The 22560-nt window shown below is 48.7% G+C and overlaps 1 protein-coding gene across 1 annotated transcript; it reads left to right on the forward strand.

The window, feature by feature from the left end:
- The first annotated feature begins 883 nt into the window (after nucleotides 1-883).
- Nucleotides 884-22177, forward strand: FUCA1 (alpha-L-fucosidase 1). The gene is made up of 8 exons (XM_056847499.1): nucleotides 884-1287; nucleotides 7750-7884; nucleotides 8316-8453; nucleotides 9936-10041; nucleotides 12193-12393; nucleotides 15334-15524; nucleotides 18647-18746; nucleotides 22037-22177. The coding sequence occupies exons 1-8, from the start codon at nucleotides 884-886 to the stop codon at nucleotides 22175-22177; spliced, it is 1416 nt and encodes a 471-aa protein (XP_056703477.1).
- Nucleotides 22178-22560: the final 383 nt, after the last annotated feature.

Below are 22560 nucleotides of genomic sequence, written 5' to 3' on the forward strand. Positions count from 1 at the left end.
GCCATGAATGCAAGGTCTTTATTCAGCCCAGGTAAACGCATTGTCTTTAGTTTGAATATCAACTGTAATTCAGCAGTTTCTCTTTCCAACCTCCCTATGAAATTCACATTCTAGCTGTATCTGAAGAAGTGAGCTGTGGCTCACGAAAGCTCACGCCCCGCCAGAAAATATTTCTGTTAGTCTTTAAGGTGCTACTGGACTCTGGCCCTTTTCTGCTACTGCAGACAGGCTAACAAGGCGACCCACTGTGAAAGAGCTAAGATAGTTAGCTCTAGAGCAGAATCCCACAAATGATGTTGTTTTTGGTGGTTCATATCAGTGCTAATTCTGCTAGGTTTTATGTTCTTGTACATGTCTCTCTCTCTTTTTTTTAACACTGTGCTACTCTGTGGGTGATGTTGTGTGAAGGCCTATGGCCACTTACAAATAAATTCTAAGGTAAAGGTCCCCTGTGCAAGCACCGGGTCATTCCTGACCCATGGGGCGACGTCACATCCCGACGTTTACTAGGCAGACTTTGTTTGCGGGGTGGTTTGCCAGTGCCTTCCCCAGGCCTCTTCCTTTACCCCCAGCAAGCTGGGTCCTCATTTCACCGACCTCGGAAGGATGGGAGGCTGAGTCGACCTTGAGCCGGCTACCTGAAACCAACTTCCGTCGGGATCGAACTCAGGTCGTGGGCAGAGCTTTTGACTGCAGTACTGCAGCTGACCACTCTGCGCCACTCTCCTAGATAAATTCTACTACTACTGTTCTCTTTTGTCGGCTTTTCAACGCCACCAGCCGGGCATCTCCTGTATGCAAATCGTTCTGTCCGCGGAGGGCCTCTATTGGCCGAGGGAACAGCCAATGGGGGCGTGGCGGGCGCGGCTTCCGAAAGAGAGCAATGGCGGCCCGGGCGCTGGTTTCGCGGCCGGCGGCTCCGCTTCTGTGGCTGCTGCCGCTCTTCCCCCTCCTCCTCCTCCTCGGCGCGGCCCCTCCGCCGGCCCCGCGTCCCTCCCCCGGCCGCTACTCGCCCGACTGGGCCAGCCTGGACGCGCGGCCGCTGCCCGGCTGGTTCGACGAGGCCAAGGTGGGCGTCTTCCTCCACTGGGGCGTCTTCGCCGTGCCGGCCTGGGGCTCGGAGTGGTTCTGGTGGCACTGGAAGGGCGAGCGCAGGCTCGACTACGAACTCTTCGTCCGCTCGCGCTTCCCGCCCGGCACCGCCTACGCAGACTTCGCACCGCGCTTCACCGCCCGCGACTTCCAGCCCCACGCGTGGGCCAGCCTCTTCCAGAAAGCCGGAGCCAGGTCAGGCCCGGGCAGGACACAAGGGGGGGAGGATCATAGAGTTGGAGGGGTCCACCAGGGTCATCTAGCCCAACCCCCTGCACAGTCATAGAGCTGGAGGGGTCCACCAGGGTCATCTAGCCCAACCCCCTGCACAGTCATAGAGCTGGAGGGGACCACCAGGGTCATCTAGCCCAACCCCCTGCACAGTCATAGAGCTGGAGGGGACCACCAGGGTCATCTAGCCCAACCCCCTGCACAGTCATAGAGCTGGAAGGGACCACCAGGGTCATCTAGCCCAACCCCCTGCACAGTCATACAGTTGGAGGGGACCACCAGGGTCATCTAGCCCAACCCCCTGCACAGTCATACAGTTGGAGGGGACCACCAGGGTCATCTAGCCCAACCCCCTGCACAGTCATAGAGCTGGAGGGGACCACCAGGGTCATCTAGCCCAACCCCCTGCACAGTCATAGAGCTGGAGGGGACCACCAGGGTCATCTAGCCCAACCCCCTGCACAGTCATACAGTTGGAGGGGACCACCAGGGTCATCTAGCCCAACCCCCTGCACAATCATAGAGCTGGAAGGGACCACCAGGGTCATCTAGCCCAACCCCCGGCACAGTCATACAGTTGGAGGGGACCACCAGGGTCATCTAGCCCAACCCCCTGCACAGTCATAGAGTTGGAAGGGACCACCAGGGTCATCTAGCCCAACCCCCTGCACAGTCATAGAGCTGGAAGGGACCACCAGGGTCATCTAGCCCAACCCCCTGCACAGTCATAGAGCTGGAAGGGACCACCAGGGTCATCTAGCCCAACCCCCTGCACAGTCATAGAGCTGGAAGGGACCACCAGGGTCATCTAGCCCAACCCCCTGCACAGTCATAGAGCTGGAGGGGACCACCAGGGTCATCTAGCCCAACCCCCTGCACAGTCATAGAGCTGGAAGGGACCACCAGGGTCATCTAGCCCAACCCCCTGCACAGTCATAGAGCTGGAAGGGACCACCAGGGTCATCTAGCCCAACCCCCTGCACAGTCATAGAGCTGGAGGGGACCACCAGGGTCATCTAGCCCAACCCCCTGCACAGTCATACAGTTGGAGGGGACCACCAGGGTCATCTAGCCCAATCCCCTGCACAATCATAGAGCTGGAAGGGACCACCAGGGTCATCTAGCCCAACCCCCTGCACAGTCATAGAGTTGGAGGGGACCACCAGGATCATCTAGCCCAACCCCCTGCACAGTCATAGAGCTGGAAGGGACCACCAGGGTCATCTAGCCCAACCCCCTGCACAGTCATAGAGCTGGAAGGGACCACCAGGGTCATCTAGCCCAACCCCCTGCACAGTCATAGAGCTGGAAGGGACCACCAGGGTCATCTAGCCCAACCCCCTGCACAGTCATAGAGCTGGAGGGGACCACCAGGGTCATCTAGCCCAACCCCCTGCACAGTCATAGAGTTGGAGGGGACCACCAGGGTCATCTAGCCCAACCCCCTGCACAGTCATAGAGCTGGAAGGGACCACCAGGGTCATCTGGCCCAACCCCCTGCACAATCAGAGCTGGAAGGGACCACCAGGGTCATCTCGTCCAACCCCCTGCACAATCATAGAGCTGGAAGGGACCACAAGGGTTATCTAGCCCGACCCCGTGCACAGTCATAGAGCTGGAGGGGACCACCAGGGTCATCTAGCCCAACCCTCTGCACAGTCATAGAATTGAAAGGGACCACCAGGGTCATCTCATCCTACCCCCTGCACAATCATAGAGTTGGAAGGGACCACCAGGGTCATCTAGCCCAACTCCCTGCACAATCGTAGAGTTGGAAGGGACCACAAGGGTCATCTCGTCCAACCCCCTGCACAATCATAGAGTTGGAGGGGACCACCAGGGTCATCTAGCTCAACCCCCTGCACAATCATAGAGCTGGAAGGGACCACCAGGGTCATCTAGCCCAACCCCAAGCACAATCATAGAGCTGGAAGGGACCACCAGGGTCATCTAGCCCAACCCCATGCACAATGCAGGAAATCCACAACTACCTTCCCTTCTCACCCCCAGTGACCCCTACTCCATGCCCTGAAGATGGCCAAGATGCCCTCCCACTCATGATCTGTCAAAGGTCATATAATCAGCATTGCTGACAGATGGCCATCTAGCCTCTGCTTAAAAACCTCCAGGGAAGGAGAGCTCACCACCTCCCAAGGAAGCCTGTTCCACTGAGGAACCGCTCTAACTGTTAGAAGGTTCTTCCTAATGACTAGACAGAAACTATTTTGATTTACGGTAATTTTAACCCATTGGTTCTGGTCCAACCTTCTGGAGCAGCAGAAAACAACTCGGCACGATCCTTCATATGACACCCCTTCAAGTAGTTGAAGACTCCCAAATTCCACCATCCTCAGACATGGCCCCCAATTCTCCAGGGCTTTCTCAGGCTGGAATTGGCAACTAGGGAGGAGGGCTGCTGTACGTTGTGGCTATTTGCTTTACATGGGGAGTATTAGTAGAAGTACTAGTAGAGTCATAGAGTTGGAAGGGACCACCAGGGTCATCTAGCCCCCCCCTGCACAATGCATGAAATTCACAATTACCTCCCCCCCCATAAGAACAGAAGAAAAGCTATGCTGGATCAGACCAAGGCCCATCAAGTACAGCAGTCTGTTCACATAGTGGCCAACCAGGTGCCTCTAGGAATCCCACAAACAAGACGACTGCAGCAGCACCATCCTGCCTGTGTTCCACTGCACCTAATATAACAGGCATGCTCCTCTTATCCTGGAGACAATAGGTATGCATCATGACTAGTCGCCATTTTGACTAGTAGCCATGAATACCCCTCTCCTCCATGAACATGTCCACTTCCCTCTTAAAGCCTTCCAAGTTGGCAGCCATCACCACATCCTGTGGCAGGGAGTTCCACAATTTAACTATGCGTTGTGTGAACATACCCCCCAGTGACCCCTACTCTATGCCCAGAACATGGCCAAGATGCCCTCCCTCTCATGATCTACCTATGGTCATAGAATCAGTACTATAGGGTTGCCAACCTCCAGAGGGAACCTGGAGTTAGGGTTGTGTAATGACTGGATAATATGGGAGGGAGCTTAGTGGCAATGTAATGACATAAAGTCTGTCCTCCAGAGCTGCTGTTTCCTCCAGGAGAATTCCCAGGCCTACCTTGAGTTTTCCTGGAATTTCAGCTGATCTCCAGACTACAGAGATCAGTCTTCCTGGTGGAAATGGCAGCTTTGGAGGGTAGACGCTATGGAACCACATCCCTTCCCAAATCCCACCCTCCCCAGGCATTGCCCCCAATTCTCCAGGGTTTTCTCAGGCTGGAATTGGTAACTATAGGGAGGAGGGCTGCTGTATGCTGTGGCTGTTTGCTTTGTGTTACCGGTAAGTGCCATCAAGTGGCTTACGACTCATGGCAACCTTATGAATCAATGTCCTCCAAAATGTCTATCTTTAACAGCCTTGCTCAGATCTTGCAAACTGTGGGCTGTGGCTTCCTTGACTGAGTCAGTCCATCTCAAGTTGAGTCTTTTGCTTTTCCTGCTGCTTTCAACTTTACCTAGCATGATTGTTTTTTTCCAGTGATTCTTCGTCTTCTCATAATGTGACCAAAGTAAGATAGCCTCAGTTAAGTCATTTTAGCTTCTAGGGTCAGTTCAGGCTTGATTTGATCTATAACCCACTGATTTGTGTGTGTTTTGTTTTTGTTTTGCTTTACATGGGGACTATTAGTTGGAGTACTAGCTGAAATACTATAAGTTAGTGGTAGTATTAGTTCACAGTGGGTAGCCGTGTTAGTCTGTCTGCAGTAAATGCAGTAAATTCACAACTACCTCCCCCCCATACCCCCAAGTGACCCCTACTGCATGCCCAGAAAATGGCAACAAAAACCCTCCAGGATCCCTGGCCAATCTGGCCTGGAGAAAAATTGCTTCTTGGTGGTCCCTTCCAATTCTATGAAGTAATTCATAAAGATCACCAACATTAAAACACTTAATAATATTAGATACTTTAATTGCTATGTAAAATAGTAACAGAATGAGAAAAGGATGCAATTCCATCACCATCTCAAGGAGTGGATACTATTCCACCAAAGCTTCTGCTGGACTAGTAGAATCCACTCCTTGAGATGGTAATGGAAGTACATCCTGTTCTAATTTGTAGCTTATTATTTTGATAATTTTGGCAGTTTTCCATTAAGCATTTAATGTTCATTCCCTCCCCCCACCCCCGCTACTGATTAATATTGCCCTGACATGGATGGCCCAAGCTTGGCTGATCTTGTCAGCTCTTGGAAGCTAAGCTGGATTGGTCCTGGTTAGTACCTGAATGGGAGGCCACCCAGGAAATCCAGGGTTGCTCTACAGCAGTGGTTCCCAACCTTTTTTTGACCAGGGACCACTAGGACTTTTTTGTTCAGTGCAGGGACCCCAAGGTTCAAAATAAAAATTCCAAGAATTTGAAAATAAACTTTAATCATAACTGTTAGTTAAACATTAAGCTTAGAATAATATTTGAATATATATTTTTATAATAGAGAACTTTTAATTGAAAATATTAATTTATTATGGGTTTATAACTTTGTTTCACGGACCTTAATTTAGTTCTCGCGGACCCCTGGGGGTCCACGGACCCCTGGTTGGGAACCAGTGCTCTACAGAGACACAGAATGGCAAACCACCTCTGTTTGTCTTTTGCATTGAAAACTGTGGGGTTGCTATAAGTCAGCTGCCATAGTTCAGCAGCGATGGGACTTTCAAAAACCGATTATTATTGGTAATTACTGTGGTGCTAATTGTAGGACGTTGTTGTTGATGATGACTTTGTAAATTGGATGTGGTCTACATGACCGAATAATGAGGTAGTAGAACAAAGATATGGCAGTTTAAAAAAACCTTTCATTTGCAGGACTCTACCACCTAATGTATTTACATATATTTCTATCCTGCTTCTTAACCAATAGATAGTTCTCCGGGCAACTTATACAGAAAACTGAAACAGAAGAAAAAGTATACATAATAAAAACCTCAACCCATTAGAATCATTCTGTTATTCTTGTAGTCTAGGTCATGCCTCTGCTTCACATCTGCGTGAAGGGGAAGTGAAGCACATGATTTTTGTTCTTATCATTTTACTTCCTTGCAAGGAGAACTTTGCTTTCTAAGCATCTGGGCAAAGATGTAGTTGCAACACTTGGACAGTGTATAAAAGTACCTAGAAATGGTATGTGTGCGTAGGAAGGTGAAACGTCACAAATCATTAGGCATAGCTGCTGCTTGATGATTAACTTGCTGAATTTTCTTGAGCAATTTGGCAACTCGATGAAATTTTATCCCCTCATTGATAACATTAGAACCCATCAGACACCTATGCAAGCTCCGGGTCATTACTGACCCATGGGGTGACGTCACAGCCCGACGTTTACTAGGCAGACTGTGTTTTACGGGGTGTTTTGCCAGTGCCTTCCCCAGTCATCTTCCCTTTACCCCCAGCAAGCTGGGTACTTATTTTACCAACCTCGGAAGGATGGAAGGCTGAGTCAACCTTGAGCCGGCTACCTGAAACCGACTTCCGTTGGAATGGAACTCATGTCGTGAGCAGAGCTTTTGACTGCAGTACTGCAGCTGACCACTCTGTGCCACGGGGCTCATAATTGAATTAGATAATGCTTTTTAAAAAGTGTAAGTTTTACCAAGTGTGTGATCCATCCAGCTTTATAGCAACAAAAGTACATAGGCACTATAGGAGTAATCTGGGCTAGGCCAGACTGGTCCTTGGATCCTGTTTCTTAGGTAAGGTATAGTTCCAGGTCTGGACATGCATGGGCTATATAACAGTGAATGGTTCTGAACATATGCCATGTGGGGAGGTGGGATTCCCTTCGGCACTCAGTAACTGTAGATTGCATGCACTTTGGGACTGAGAGTTGGCTTTCTGAAGCTTCCTGGGTCAGGGGCCTTATCTCCTCTGGGAGGCCTCATCCTCCTCCATTCCCCATCACTGAATGATGTGTGACTCTTCCAAGCACTGTTCCCCAGTATGGCACCTGTTCCATGTATCAGGAAAGTGGGCAAGGTACTTGCCCAGTGTGCCTTGTGGTTAGCAGGTGATTCCCACCACAGACCAGTTAGGCTGTGAGCCTCATTGAGTGCAGGCTTCTCACCGTGGGGAGGGGCCATGGCTCAGTGGTAGAGCATCTGCTCGGCATGCAGAAGGTCCCAGGTTCAATCCCCGGCATCTCCAGTTAAAGGAACAAGGCAAGTAGATGATGTGAAAGGCCTCTGCCTGAGACCTTGGAGAGCAGCTGCCGGTCTGAGTAGACAATACTGACTTTGATGGACTAAGGGTCAGATTCAGTATAAGGCAGCCTTGCCCCTCCATGTTAGTTTGCAAGTGGGGTGTGTGATATTTTAGGCGAGTTCTGTCCCCTGCTGACCCCCTTGTCTTCTGTTCCCCCAGGTACGTGGTGCTGACTGCGAAGCATCATGAAGGTTTCACAAACTGGGGGTCCCCTGTGTCCTGGAACTGGAACTCGATGGACACAGGGCCCCATCGAGACTTGGTGGGAGAGCTGGGGGAAGCCCTCAGAGGAAGGTATGTGGGAGCCAGGGTGGTGTCGTGGTTAATATCAGTGGTTTGGAGCAGTGGAGTCTGATCCAGAGAACCGGGTTTGATTCCCCACTCCACATGAGCGGGGAGGCTAATCTGGTGAACTGGATTTGTTTCCCCACTCCTGCACATGAAGCCAGCTAGGTGACCTTGGGCTAGTCACCCTCTGTCAGCCCCACCTACCTCACAGGGTGTCTGTTGTGGGTAGGGGAAGGGAAGGTGGTTTTAAGCTGGTTTGATTCTTCCTGAAGTGATAGAGAAAGTCGGCATATAAAAACCAGCTCTTCTTCTGAAAATGGGTGTGGAGCAAGGGCTGGTGTGTGAAATGTCATGATGGCACTGCGGGCTGATCTCCTGTCCGATAGTTCTCATATGGTGCTTCTCCCCCCCCCCCCCCCATGTTAATATTTTTTTAGGAATATACATTATGGACTGTACCATTCCTTGTTTGAGTGGTTTAATCCACTCTATGTAGAGGACAAAAAAAGCGGGTTCAAGAGCCAGTATTTCGTGTTGGAGAAAACGCTGCCAGAGCTTTATGACCTTGTTATAAGGTAAGAGCAAAAATCTTCAAAGGCTGCAATATCCCCAGGTGCGCAGGCTAGAGAACAAGCCCCATTGGACACAGTGGGGCTTCGAGGCAAGCATGCTAGGGTCTGGCTGCTAGAAGGTCTTCGCCCCAACTTGGTTTTTTCCCTTCCATGACAGATATCATCTTCTGTTTTGATGCTGTTGTTTGGACTCGATGTTACTATTCAGTTGCTGTTCTGTGTTTTTTTTCCCTCTCAATGCAAACAACGAGATGGCAGGGAAAGTAGATAGGTATTTTTTAGACTCTTTCTTTGCCAGCCACTTCTCAGTATCGCTCTCCCCCCCCAGCTGGCTTTTCTCCTGTTAATGGGATACTTCTGTACATGATAAGAAGCAGCATCCATGTGATTTTTCATGGGAAACGGCTGGAAGGTCACGGATTAAGCAGCAACTTGCAACCACCAACATTCATCTACTTGATAGAGAGCCAGCGTGGAGTAGTGGTTAAGAGCGGTGGTTTGGAGCGGTGGACTCTGATCTGGAGAACCGGGTTTGATTCCCCACTCCCCCACATGAGTGGTGAACGCTAATCTGGTGAACCGGGTTGGTTTCCCCACTCCTACACAAAAAGCTAGCTGGGTGGCCTTGGGCAAGTCACAGCTCTCCTAAAGGGTGTCTGTTGTGGGGAAGGGAATGTGATTGTAGGCTGGTTTGAGTCGTCCTTAAGTGGTAGAGAAAGTCAGCATATAAAAGCCAACTCTTCTTCTAAATTTGCAACCTACTGTTTTTTTCTAAAAACAACAACAGCTGACAGCATCTGGTGGGTGAAATCTGTTTTGTCCATTTGTGGTTTCTTAAGCGTTGTGGTGGTGGTGGTGGTGACTGTTGTGTTTAGCAACTTTGTAGGTGAAAAACAGAAGTTGGCTGCCATGAGCCAGTGTGGTGTAGTGGTCAGATCTGGAAGCCTCAGGTTCAGATCCGCTCTCTGCCATGGAAGCTCACTGGGTGACTTGGGCTAGTCACACACTCTCAGCCTGGCCTACCTCACAGGGTGGTGGTTGTGAGAATAAAAGTTGGGGTATAAATGAAGTAGATAAATAAATGAGTGTTGTCAGCCTGGCTCATGTGGCAGAAGAAGAGTTGGTTTTTGTATGCCGACTTTCTCTACCGCTTAAGGGAGACTCAAAGTGGCTTACAAACACCTTCCCTTCCCCTCCCCACAACAGACACCCTGTGAGGTAGGTGGGGCTGAGAGAGCTGTGACTAGCCCAAGGTCACCCAGTTGGCTTCGTATGTAGGAAAGGGGAAACAAATCCAGTTCACCAGATCAGGCTCCACCGCTCTGAACCACCACTCTTAACCACTACACCACACTGGCAGTCGGTAATAGTTGACTGTTTTTTGACTCCTGATTAAAGTGGTTTGGTAGCCCATGTGGTGCAGTTGTGGCAGGGCTCAGCAAGTCCCAGGGCTTGATCTTCAGGCTTTTCAAATCTGCCATTTAGATACAAGCCGGATATCATTTGGTCCGATGGAGAATGGGAGGCTCCGGACACATACTGGAACTCTACCTCTTTCCTTGCCTGGCTTTACAATGATAGTCCAGTAAAGGTATCTGAATTCCCTTCACATTTACTAGCAAATTAAGGTGTTATAACTGGGGAACTTTCCCATATCTCGTATTTAAGACGGACACCCCCCCCCCCCGAGTAGTCTCCTTTGCATTTAATGTTTTTTTTATTTGGGAAAAGTGCTTCTTACAAAAGGCAGCTGTAAAGTAACACAGACTTCAGCAATAGTTTCTGACTCCATTTAAAAATTGAAAGGAGACACAATCTGAAGGACTGAAGCAGCCGAAGAACAGACCAAGGACAATCCAGCAGCATTAAATGTAACAGAAGGTTAAAATTCCTTTGGATGATTGGGGAAGAAGAGGAATTTGGTAGCATCTGGAGCTCTTCCTAATAGAATGAGAGCCTGGTTTATTGAGTGGCTCTTTGGTTCTATAGGTAAAGTAGCATGCATATTGAGCTGCCAATATGAGTCCCACCTGCCCGTACTAGATGTTCTCTGAGGCACCAGCAATTGGGGGCAGAATGTTTTGTGCTTGTTTATAATGTCCAGAGTGATTTCGGCATCTTTCCCCACCCCGGCCATGGTCAGATGCGCATGATATTCCTGATCTGGGGATGACTTGTGCAGGTGACCACAAAGGAGTAGGTACAAGTTCCACTGTGGGCATCAATCAATCAATCATCATTTTGTTATTGGCATAAAAACACAATACCTCTGTGGACATTACAAAGAAGTGTAGTGAACCAAAAGTCCATTTTGCTTGCTCTTCCATCTCCCTGGCTCCACAACATTGGGACAGTCTGGAGTCCCTCTTATGTTACCTGCAAAAGGGGAGGGTCAGATGTTCAGCTCAGGTTTGTATTCATCCAGTTCCTTCCCTCCTAATTTACCTGTTAAGAAATTACTGCACTGGGAGGGAAGGTAGTCCTTGAAATCTAAAATAAATATGGACTAATTTACATCCTTACCCTGACCTGGATGGCCCAGGCTAGCCTGATTTGGTCAGATCGCAGAAGCTAAGCAGGGTCGGCCCTGATTAGTAATTGGATGGGAGACCACCAAGGGAATACCGCGGTCGTTATGCAGAGGCACAGAGCCCCGTGGCACAGAGTGGTAAGCTGCAGTCGATCCCAACGGAAGTCGGTTTCAGGTAGCCGGCTCAAGGTTGACTCAGCCTTCCATCCTTCCGAGGTCGGTAAAATGAGTACCCAGGTTGCTGGGGGTAAAGTGTAGACGACTGGGGAAGGCAGTGGCAAACCACCCCGTAAATACCATCTGCCTAGTAAATGTCGGGATGTGACGTCACTCCATGGGTCAGGAATGACCCAGTGCTGGCACAGGGGAATACCTTTACCTTCATGCAGAGGCAGGCAATGGCAAACCACCTGTTAGTCTCTTGCCTTGAAAACCCTACTGAGTTGCCATAGGTCAGCTGCAACTTATACATACACATATACACAATTTCCATTCTTGCTCCCCCCACACCCATTATTATCTTCAGGCATGTCATTGCAACCGTGAGACTGTTTACCCATACATACGTTCCTTGCTTTGCAGATAAAAGCTGTGAACCAGTTCTTTTGAAAAGTCATGTGTTGAGAGGACAGGTTCCATCTGTGGTGGCTCATTCACACGTACTAGATGATGTCCGGTGCTAGTAGGCAAGGAAGCAGGTGTGATGTGTGAACCAGCCCCAGGAGAGCCAATGAAAACTGGAAGGAGGGGGTTCTTCAGGACCGCTTGTTGCTCACTCCTTTGACAGTATGGAGTAAGAGTAACACAGTAAACACTTGAAATTTATCCCCAAAAGCATTGTTCTGTTTTTATTTGGAGCATTTCAGGCCAGCTGGTGAGCACAGCTCTAGAGTCTTGGCACCTTAAAGTCCAAAGGCACAGTGGCTTCCAGTCAATCTTGCTGCGGTCTTCTAGAGAGCCGGGTTTGATTCCCCACTCCTCCACATGAGCGGCGGAGGCTAATCTGGTGAACCGGGCTGGTTTCCCCACCCCTCCACATGAAGCCAGCTGGGTGACCTTGGGCTAGTCACAGCTCTCTTACAGCTCTCTCAGCCCCACCTACCTCACAGGGTGTCTGTTGTGGGGAGGGGACGGGAAGGTGGTTTTAAACTGGTTTGATTCTCCCTTAAGTGGTAGAGAAAGTCGGCATATAAAAACTGACTCTTCTTCTAGGACACTGTCGTGGTGAACGATCGGTGGGGCATAAACTGCTCCTGCCATCATGGAGGGTACTACAATTGTCAAGATAAATACAAGCCCGGCACTCTGCCGACCCACAAGTGGGAGATGTGCAGCTCTATCGACAAGAGTTCGTGGGGATATCGGAGCAACATGAAAATTAATGAACTCATGGATACCTCCAGCATAATTAAGGTGAGAGCTCTGAAATGTTGTTTGGGGGGTTGGTGAAAGCATAGCTCTTTGGTGAAGAAGTTACAGAATCTTGCCCAGAATTTCCAGATGGTGTTAGCAGCCAGAGCACAAATCTGAATCAAGTTTCATGTGTGACCACAGTAGGTCAGATTCTTTCAGAATCCAGCCTGATTATTATTTTTGTTAACGTTTACTTCATTTATACCTGTACTTTCTGCCCAGTGGAGACCCACTAGAACATCATTCCTCCCTCCTCTGTTTTATCCTCACCACAACAACAACCCTGTAAGATAGGCTAGGCTGAGAGTGTGTGACTGGCCCAGGGTCACCCAGCAAGCTTCCGTGTTGGAGAGGGCTAAGCTAAGTTAAGAGGAGTTAAGTTGATACTCATTACATGCTGGCATTACTTGAACACATGAAGCCGCCTTATACTGAATCAGACCCTTGGTCCATCGAAGTCAGTATTGTCTACTCAGACCGGCAGCAGCACTCCAAAGTCTCAGGCAGGGGTCTTTCACATCACCTACTTGCCTAGTCCCTTTAACTGGAGATCCTGGGGATTGAATTTGGGACCTTCTGCATGCCAAGCAGATGCTCTACCACTGAGCCACAGCCCCTACCCAAACACAAGAAGCTGCTATATACTGAATCAGACTCTTGGTCCATCAAAGTCAGTATTGTCTGCTCAGTCTGGCAGTGGCTCTCCAAGGTCTCAGGTGGAGGTCTTCCACATCACCTCCTTGCCTGGTCCTTTTAACTGGAGATGCAGGGGATTGAACCCGGGACCTTCTGCATGCCAAGCAGACGCTGTACCACTGAGCCACAGCCCCTCCCCTATTTAATTTAAACGATTTAAGTTAAATGTATGGAACAGTTGGCATTTCAGCCAGCACAGGCAGATACCTGAAAGAAGCATGCCCATTCTACCCATTGCTGGATCAGTTAGGACTACCTTGGTCAGCTTCCCTGGAGGCCGTATGAGCCCAAGTGCCTGGGCTAAAGGACAAGGAGACCATGAGGCAGGCGACGGGAAGGAATCTCTGACACAAGACTCCACCAGAGGAGAGCATCTCTACCTGCAAAACAGGCTCAGGATCCAAACCACTACCTCCATGTTTGCTGCTGTTCTTGGTCGTACATAAGAACATAAGAAAGGCTATGCTGGATCAGACCAAGGCCCATCAGGTCCAGCAGCCTGTTCACACAGTGGCCAGCTGGGTGCCTCTAGGAAGCCCACAAACAAGACAACTGCAGCATCATTGTCCTGCCTGTGTTCCAAAGCACCTAATATAATAGGCCTGCTCCTCTGATCCTAGAGATAATAGGTATGCATCATGACTAGTATCCATTTTTACTAGTAGCCATGAATACTCCTCTCTTCCATGAACATCACCACATCCTGAGGCAGGGAGTTCCACAATTTAACTATGTGTTTTGTAAAGAAATATTTCCTTTTATCAGTTTTGAATCTCTCACCCTCCAGCTTCAGTAGATGACCCTGCGTTCTAGTATTATGAGAGGGAGAAAAGCTTCTCCCTGTCCACTCTCTCCAAACCATGCATAATTTTTATCGAAAGTCAGTAATTTCACTTCTGATCTCAGGTTTTGCCCTTCTTGCTTTATTCCTTCAGTTTAAAAACATCCAAGTTGGAGATCCCTCTGGACACATCTCTGACCTTTGGGAACAGGAAGAGCAGAAAGCTGAGTGATTTCTTTTTTAAAAAATTGAAGCTAGCCAGGAAAGTAGGGACAATAACCAAAGAGTGAAGAACGTAAGAAAGGCCATGCTGGATCAGACCAAGGCTCACCAAGTCCAGCAGTCTGTTCACACCGTGGCCAACCAGGTGCCTCTAGGAAGCCCACAAACAAGACAACTGCAGCAGTATTATCCTGCCTGTGTTCCACAGCACCTAATATATTAGGCAGGCTTCTCTGGTCCCAGAGAGAAAACAATCAAGAAGCAGTGGGTTTAAATCAGGGGTGGGGAACGTCAGGCCCGGGGGCCGTATAAGGCCCGCGAAATCATTTGGTCTGGCCCTTCGTGGGTCCTGGCAGATCTCTAGCTCAGAAGGATCTAAGACTGGCAATACGCCCCCTCCCGCGGCCAGGAATAGCCTCTATTCAAGGCGGATGTGAGTTTGTTTTGCTGAGAAAAGGAACCTTCTTTCCCCCTTGCAGAAGAGTCATTAGCTATGAAGCTGCTAGGACCGCCCAAGACACTATGTTAACCCTTTCCCACCTGGGCTGTGGAGAAATGTATTTCCTCTGCACTACAAGTGGGTTGAGGGCAGAAGTGGCAACAATGGAGGGGTTAAAGGGAACAGGGCCAGATTGTGCGGCCCGGGAATGATGTTATAAATATTCAAATGGCCCTTGGCAGAAAAAAAGGTTACCCACCCCTGGTTTAAATGCTAGACAAAGCCCCTGTCTCTCACAATTTCATAAGGGGTGTGGGATGGAAACTAAAAAAAAAATCTTTGGAGTCTCTTGAAGGCATCTGTCATTTGCTGGTTCTTAAGGGGGAGTGATCTCTTGGATGTTGTTTTTAAAGTTTCTGAAGACCATCTTAGTAGTTTTGATGTTTTGAACATTCTATGATTCATCTGATTTTTAATCCATTTAATTCCATTGGACTGGAAGAAAAACTGGCTTAATTGTTTTAAATAAATCAATTACTGTAGGTCTGTTACAATGGGGGAGGAGAGTCTTCATGGTTTCTGTAAGGAAACAGTGGAACAACCACTGGTCAGAATAGGATTCCCTTCACTGAAAGTATGAGCAGGTCTGGGCTATTATTGGATATCTTTCCTCAGTGCTGGGGATTGGTCCAGATAGCCCATACAGAATCCTGCTAGGGTTAAAATTCTCTTTGCAAATGTGTTTAAAAATTCTCTTCTTGTCCTAAAACGTTTTGTTCTGCTCATACCCCCTTGTCCACAGGAACTTGTGAGCACTGTGAGCTACGGAGGAAATTACCTTCTCAACATCGGTCCCACCAAAGAAGGGGTGATCGCCCCAATCTTCCAGGAGAGGCTGTTGGCAATGGGGAAGTGGCTGGATATTAACGGGGAGGCTATTTACGCATCGAAGCCCTGGAGAGTTCAGAAGGAGAATGGCACCGCCAGCGCATGGTATGATAAAACCTAATCCAAGCAGCCTGCTTGTTCTCAGAACGTAGGCGGGCTCCAGTGTTTGCGTAAGAAAAGGGGACATTGGGAACAGAGAAGGAATCACCTTGTGGGCAATGGATTCTGAGACCGTTTTGACACGCGTTTAGAATGAGTGTTGGTTGGTGCTACAGGGCATTGTTGTTTGACTGAGATCACATGGGCCATTTATGCCTGGGAGGTTTTGCCTTGGATTTGCCACTCTCTAGATGCACATTTTCCCCCATCCGAATTTTCAAAACTCAAAAATAAGTCCCCCGTGCAGAGTTTTGAGAACTTGGATGGGGAAAAATGTGCATCTAGAGAGGAGCAATGAGGACCCAGCTTGCTGGGGGTAAAGGGAAGATGACTGGGGAAGGCACTGGCAAACCACTTCGTAAACATAGTCTGCCTAGTAAACGTCAGGATGTGACGTCACCCCATGGGTCAGGAATGACCTGGTGCTTGCGCAGGGGACCACTTTTACCTTTAGAGAACAGCAAATCCAAGGCAAAACCTCCCATGTATAAATGGCCATAGAGTCCTGACTACAAAAGAACTATTTGTATTCTGATTTTTTTTTTTAAATGCTATGTTTCTTAATTAGAGCTTTTTGAGATGATTTCAATTATCAGGAAAAAAAACAGCACTTGTGCAAAATTTCTTCCCATCTGTAATCTCCTGTGCAAAAGCAGGAATGAAAGAATATCCAGTAAAGTGCCTCAGTAAGCCTTAATTAGCCAAGTCTAATAGGACTAGGGGCCCTGACCTGGATGGCCCAGACTAGCCTGATCTCGTCAGTTCTCAGAAGCTAAGCAGGGTCAGCCCTAGTTAGTATTTGAATGGGAGACCACCAAGGAATACCAGGGTTGCTGTGCAGAGGAAGGCATTGGCAAACCACCTCTGTTAGTCTCTTGCCATGAAAACCCCAAAAGGGGTCGCCATAAGTCGGCTGCGACTTGAAGTCACTTTACACACACAATAGGACTAGGGGAGTTTGTAGGAGAAACCTTTTCTCCAAAAGTTGCTTGAGTGTCAACACATGTAAAAAAACTGAAGTGTACGGGACTTTGTCATGATGAAGGCACCCAGCAGTTTCAAGCACAGGCAGTTGAAAGGGTGGCAGTGCATTTCATTGGACACTACTCTTGTTCAAGGCACAAATCCCCAGGAGGTGTACTGTCCAAATGTCCCAGTGCAGGGGTCGGCAAACTCATTAGTCAAAAGAGCCAAATATCAACAGTACAACGATTGAGATTTCTTTTGAGAGCCAAATTTCTTAAACTTAAACTATATAGGTAGGTACACTGTTTATTAACTTAATAAACTTTAATTAAAGTTTTAAGTCTTAATTAAACTATAGGTACACAGAATAAAACTTGATATACTTAATAGTGATCTTATTTATTGATAAAAATTAAATTGTAAGTCCCTGCCATTTCCCCCTCCCCATCTGGAGTCCTCGTCTGGACGCCTGGTCTACCGCCATAAAAGCCTATTGATAGTCCTGGCCTCCAGCTGAGTCCCATTGGGCAGCCAGGTCTACCCATTGGCTTTCTTGGCAGTAGACCTGGCCTCCGGAGGCCCATAGAAGCCAATTGGTAGACCTGGCCTCTGAAGGGGGACTTTTCCCCCTCCTCGGAGTCCAGGTCTACCGCCAAGGAAGCCAGTGGGTAGACATGGCCACCCAATGGGACTCAGCCGGAGGCCAGGTCTACCAAAGGAAGCCCGCCCCGCCCAACAGCTGATAGGCGGGGGGGAGCCAGGAACCGCAGAGCCGCCCGCCCAGCAATCGCACGGCTAGAGGGGAGGGGAGGCTTTAGCGTCCCAACCATTAAGGGCAAGGAAAAGGGGGACCCGGCCATTCTCGGCAGGGGGTGGGGAGAGACAGCGCGCCCGCTCTCTCTCTCTCTCAGGCAATCCGGCTCTGCAGCCTGGCTGCCGGTGCGAGCGGGCGCAAGACCAGGGGCTCCGAACCAAGTTCGGAGAGCCGCACTCAACGGGCCAAAGAGCCACATGCGGCTCTGGAGCCGCAGTTTTGAGACCCCTGTCCCAGTGCATTCTGCTGCACTTAGACATTGTTGAGAAGACTAGAACACGGAGACAGCTTCTGAAGCCAGATGTCGCTGACCTGTTTGACTTTAGACTTTTAAATAAAATCATTAAACTTTTAATTTTTTTTTTGAGATGTGATGTTCTTAGTGTCAGAGCCAACGCATAAACCAGCCATAGGGTGGAGATACATTGCATCCTGAGTAAAAGAGGGATGAGAACAACTGGAGCCAGCATGGTGTAGTGGTTAAGAGTGGTGGTTTGGAGCAGTGGGCTCCCCAACTCCTCCACATGAGCGGTGGAGGCTAACCTGGTGAACTGGTTTGGTTTCCCCACTCCTACACATGAAGCCAGCTGGGTGACCTTGGGCCAGTCACGGCTCTCTTAGAGCTCTCTCAGCCTCACCTACCACACAGGGTGTCTGTTGTAGCCAGCATGGTGTAGTGTTTAAGAGCGGTGGTTTGGAGCAGTGGTCTCTAATCTGGAGAACCTGGTTTGATTCCTCACTCCTCCACATGAGCTACAGATGCTAATCTGGTGAACTCATTTTCTTCTTGTGGGGAGGGGAAGGGAAGGTGATTGTAAGCCAGTTTTATTCTCCCTTAAATGGTAGAGAAAGTTGGGGCATAAAGACCAACTCTTCTTCTTCTTCTTCTTTTTCTACTCCAAAAGACATCAAGAGTTTAGAAAACGAGAGAAACCCTGTAAAGGCAATAAATGGAAAGTTTTGCACAGGCTTTTGCAAGAGGCACCCGAGCCACCTTTGTGTGGTTGACGGCAGCAGTTGAAAAAACAAGGACGGGTTGTAATGCAATGTTTGCTCTTTTAGGGTGTGTGAAAGGGTGGACTTTGAGGCTTTCAACACTCCTGGCTGGCCAGACCCCAGACGTGAGGGGGTATGGGAGAAAGGGTTAGGGGCTGGCCTTCAACTGTGGCCGGATTCAGTAAGGAATGGGCTGTGCAGGACAGATGCGGCGCTCTCATGAAAGATGGATGTTGTGTGTCCGCTTCGGTATTTTAACACTGCACCTCAGTCTTGCCTTGTATTCTCCCAGGTACACTTCAAAAAAACCTGCAGTTTACACTATCTTTTTTACCTGGCCGGAAGACAGTGTGTTGTACCTTCCATCTCCAGACTTAACGGCAGGCACGCAAGTAAGGAGGCTTGAAACAGGTTCTCTAGCACAAATCTGGCTGGGCATCTGAAAGATCCTGATGTTTTCTGCTGTTGTGTGTGTGTGTTTAACGCATTTATAGCTGGGAACAGAACTTGAAAAATCTGCAGGCAGCATCTGCCAAAGGGTCAGCCAGAGTTTAAGAAGTCAACATAGGAAGCTCCTTTATACTCAGATCACACACTCTCAGACTAACCTGCCTCACAGGGTTGTTGTGAGGATAAAATGGAAGAGAATGATATCAGACACTTTGGGGCCTCATTGAGGGGAAAGGTGTAGTATAAAAGATGAACATAAATAGTGAAATGGAAGCCTGCTGGCCAAATTTTGGACCCCAGCACCTCCCCCCACCACAGATGTACCAAATGTTAGTTGAGACAATACAAAGTTGTGTTCAGTTTCATGTCTAAGGATTGTAAGGAAAATAGGCAATGATATCCATGTTCGTTTCACATACTTCTTATGGTATTGCTATGTATCACCTGCATTCTGGAAGAGAAGGCAAGTGACCCATTATGCCTTATAAGAAGGAGTCTCAGGAGGAATATTCACTTCTCAGCCCCCAAACTGTGACTGCATTTCATCCTAGGCCCTGCATGCCACACATGGGAGAAATTTGCAGCTGGCGATGACTAGATTTATTCCGAAGGAGATTGGATTGGCCGAGCCAGTGACCCAGATGAGTGACTGTAGTGGACACCCCAGGCATCTTCTGACTAACAGGTCTCACAGTAGAAAAGAGCAAGAGCCCAGTAGCACCTTAAAGGCTAACAAACTTTCTAGCAGGGTCTGAGCTTTTGTGAGCCACAGCTCCCTTCTTCAGATAACATCTTGATAACTCACTGAAGAAGTGAGCTGTGGCTCACGAAAGCTCACACCCTGCCAGAAATTTTGTTAGTCTTTAAGGTGCTACTGGACTCAGTCTCGTTTCTTCTGCTAGTGACAGACTAACATGGCTACCCATTGAGGTCTCACAGAGATTGTTTAGTGCCAGGGAGGGAACCTGAGACTTTATATAGGCAGAGTGGTCCTTCCCAAGAGGGGTAGCCTTAAGAGCAAATTGAGCCACCCAGGTAGCCCAACCAAGGGGCCCAAAGCACTTTCCTGTTCCCAGGTGTGTTGCTTTTGTTGTATGTTTACTCAAGAGCTGCAGATTCTGTAATTTTATACAGAGATTACAGATTGGGAGCCAGCGTGGTGTAGTGGTTAAGAGCAGTGGTTTGGAGCAGTGGAGTCTGATCTGAAGAACCGGGTTTGATTCCCCACACCTCCACATGAGCGGCGGAGGCTAATCTGGCGAATTGGATTTGTTTCCCCACTCCTACACACGAAGCCAGCTGGGTGACCTTGGGCAAGTCACACTCTCTTAGCCCCACCTACCTCACAGGGTGTCTGTTGTGGGGAGGGGAAGGTGATTTTAAGCCGGTTTGAGTCTTCCTTAAGTGAGGGAGAAAGTTAGCATATAAAAACCAATTCTTCTTCTTCTAGCTCAGTGGTTCCCAAACATTTCAGGCCATCGCCCCCTTGGTTCCTCAAACTCAACCCCAGCGCCTCCTACCCTATCCAACAACACAGTTGAAGGGGCCCACCTCCTGCCCCTTTGCCTCTTAGTGCCCCCCTAGGTTATCCCACCCCCCAGGGGGTTGGTACTGCCCACTTTGGGAACCACTGTTGTAGCTGCTGCCCTAGAAGCATGAGGTCTGAGCCAGAAAAGTGATAGGCATGCATTTATAGAGCTTCTCCTGTGCGCATCCCTTCTTTTCAGGGCTAGGGCTCAGACTGAAACGGGGACTGCAGTGGCTGCTGCCTGTTGGGCTCCTAACAGGGACTTGTCAGATCTTCCTGCTTCTCCCCCACCCTTGCATCTTCCCATTTCCCCCTTCAAATGGTCATTTCGAAGCCCACCTAACTCTACAAAGTCCCGGAAAAGGCTAACTGCTTTGTTGCACCTGTCAAAGATGTTTCTCCATTCACTCGCCATGGGCCCTAGGTATTTCCCCTAGTGTTCCTGTTATAGCCAGGCTAAGTCTCTGTCAATTCAGAGTCTTAAGAATGGCATTACAATTCACACATTCAATCACTTTTGTTGTTATTATTTTTAATTTAGTTCATCTAACAAGCAAAAGTGGTCTCTCCCTTTTGCGTGTTTAACATTTACTTTACTGGTCCCAGAACAGTAAAGTCTAGACATTCTGTCTGGATGTTCTGGTTATATTCCCTCCTTGGGGTGGATACAGATGCAGTTTATTGTCTATCAGTATGTGATGGAGATGTCAAACTAGCCATAGTCCCTGGGTTTATTGGGCAAAGAATTAAGGGCTCGTTAGCATAGCATAGTTAGGGAAGCTAGATTTTCCTCTTTTTATGGTGATTTTATTGTGTGAAATGCTGATAGTGTAATGTCATAGAATCATAGAATTGGAAGGGACCACCGGGGTCATCTAGTCCACCCCATGCAGAATGCAGGAAATTCACAACTACCTCCCCCCCCCCAGCCCCAGTGACCCCTACTCCATGTACAGAAGATGGCCAAGATGCCCTTCCTCTCATCATATGCTTAAGGTCATAGAATCAGCATTGCTGACAGATGGCCATCTAGCCTCGTCTTAAAAACCTCCAGGGAAGGAGAGCTTACCACCTCCCGAGGAAGCCTGTTTCAATGAGTAACCACTCTAATGGTTAGAAAATTCTTCCTAATGTCTAGACGGAAACTCTTTTGATTGAATTTCAACCCGTTGGTTCTGGTCCAACCTTCTGGGGCAACAGAAAACAACTCAGCACCCTTCTCTATATGACAGCCCTTCAAGTACTTGAAGACGGTTATCATACCCCCTCTCAGTCTTCTCCTCTTCAGGCTAAACATTCCCAGCTCCTTTCCTCATAGGACTTGGTCAGATGGTATGAAAAACACTTGATACAATCAGCAGCCTCCATGCAGTGGTTCTGTGAGCACATGGTGTCACCAGCCGGTTCCTGATCCAACTGGGGCCGCATGGAGGTGCTGATTGTATGACCCGACATGTCCATGTGGCATGGTTAGCATGCAGCTGCCAGAACGAGTACGATCCCAGCAGCTTGCAAACAGCAGTGTCTAGGCATGCGCACGGACCACAAGGATGTATGTCGCTTAATTCAATCGCCTTAACGCAGTCTTCACCGAGTTGTCAGCCCCTGTGAGAGTCCTCCACTATTGCATGTGGTATGAACCAGCTCGATAGATTTCTTGCTTAAATCAACAGACTGGCAATTTCTGTTTCCTCCTCCTCCTAGGTGACCATGTTGGGGTTCCCTGCGTCCTTGAAGTGGCAAAAGGCCCCAGGCGGAGGATTGCACATCACGCTGCCCTCGACAGTCCCCTCCCTTCTCCCGCTGCAGCACGCCTGGACTCTCAAGCTAGTTGGAGTAGAATAAAAGAACTCTTCCTTTCTTTTCTCTCTGAAACGCGAAAGCTGCTGTGATTAGTGGCGTGAACAGATTTCGAGTGGGGTGGTCAAACTGTGGGTAAATAAAACGAATCTCTTTGCCAAATCAGTAATATTCAAACACTGCTTTTTAATAGCAATGCACTAAAGAACAGGAGGATTTATTGTTTCATAACTCCAAGGACTGAAATGCTGTGGCGTAAATATCCTAACCTGGATTTGTGTGGTATGAGGGTTATCCACGGTGCCTTCTCAGGGAAATAGCCCTTGAGTTATTGTGAGGGATGAAATAGAATTTTAAACAGCAGCAGCGCAGAACTGCGGAGGAGCAGGTCTCCAGCAGCCAAATGAGGACCAAATCAGCGTAGACAT

Source organism: Euleptes europaea, chromosome 3 (assembly GCF_029931775.1).
Source record: "Euleptes europaea isolate rEulEur1 chromosome 3, rEulEur1.hap1, whole genome shotgun sequence".
In the NCBI taxonomy this organism is placed as follows: domain Eukaryota; kingdom Metazoa; phylum Chordata; class Lepidosauria; order Squamata; family Sphaerodactylidae; genus Euleptes; species Euleptes europaea.

What these genes read in the sequence shown, in the direction of transcription:
- FUCA1 (XM_056847499.1), top strand. Translation starts at nt 884, where the DNA reads ATGGCGGCCCGGGCGCTGGTTTCGCGGCCGGCGGCTCCGCTTCTGTGG. An exon ending in CTTTATGACCTTGTTATAAG is followed by an intron (nt 8,454 to 9,935) that starts GTAAGAGCAAAA and finishes TCTGCCATTTAG; the next exon opens with ATACAAGCCGGATATCATTT. An exon ending in ATACCTCCAGCATAATTAAG is followed by an intron (nt 12,394 to 15,333) that starts GTGAGAGCTCTG and finishes CCTTGTCCACAG; the next exon opens with GAACTTGTGAGCACTGTGAG.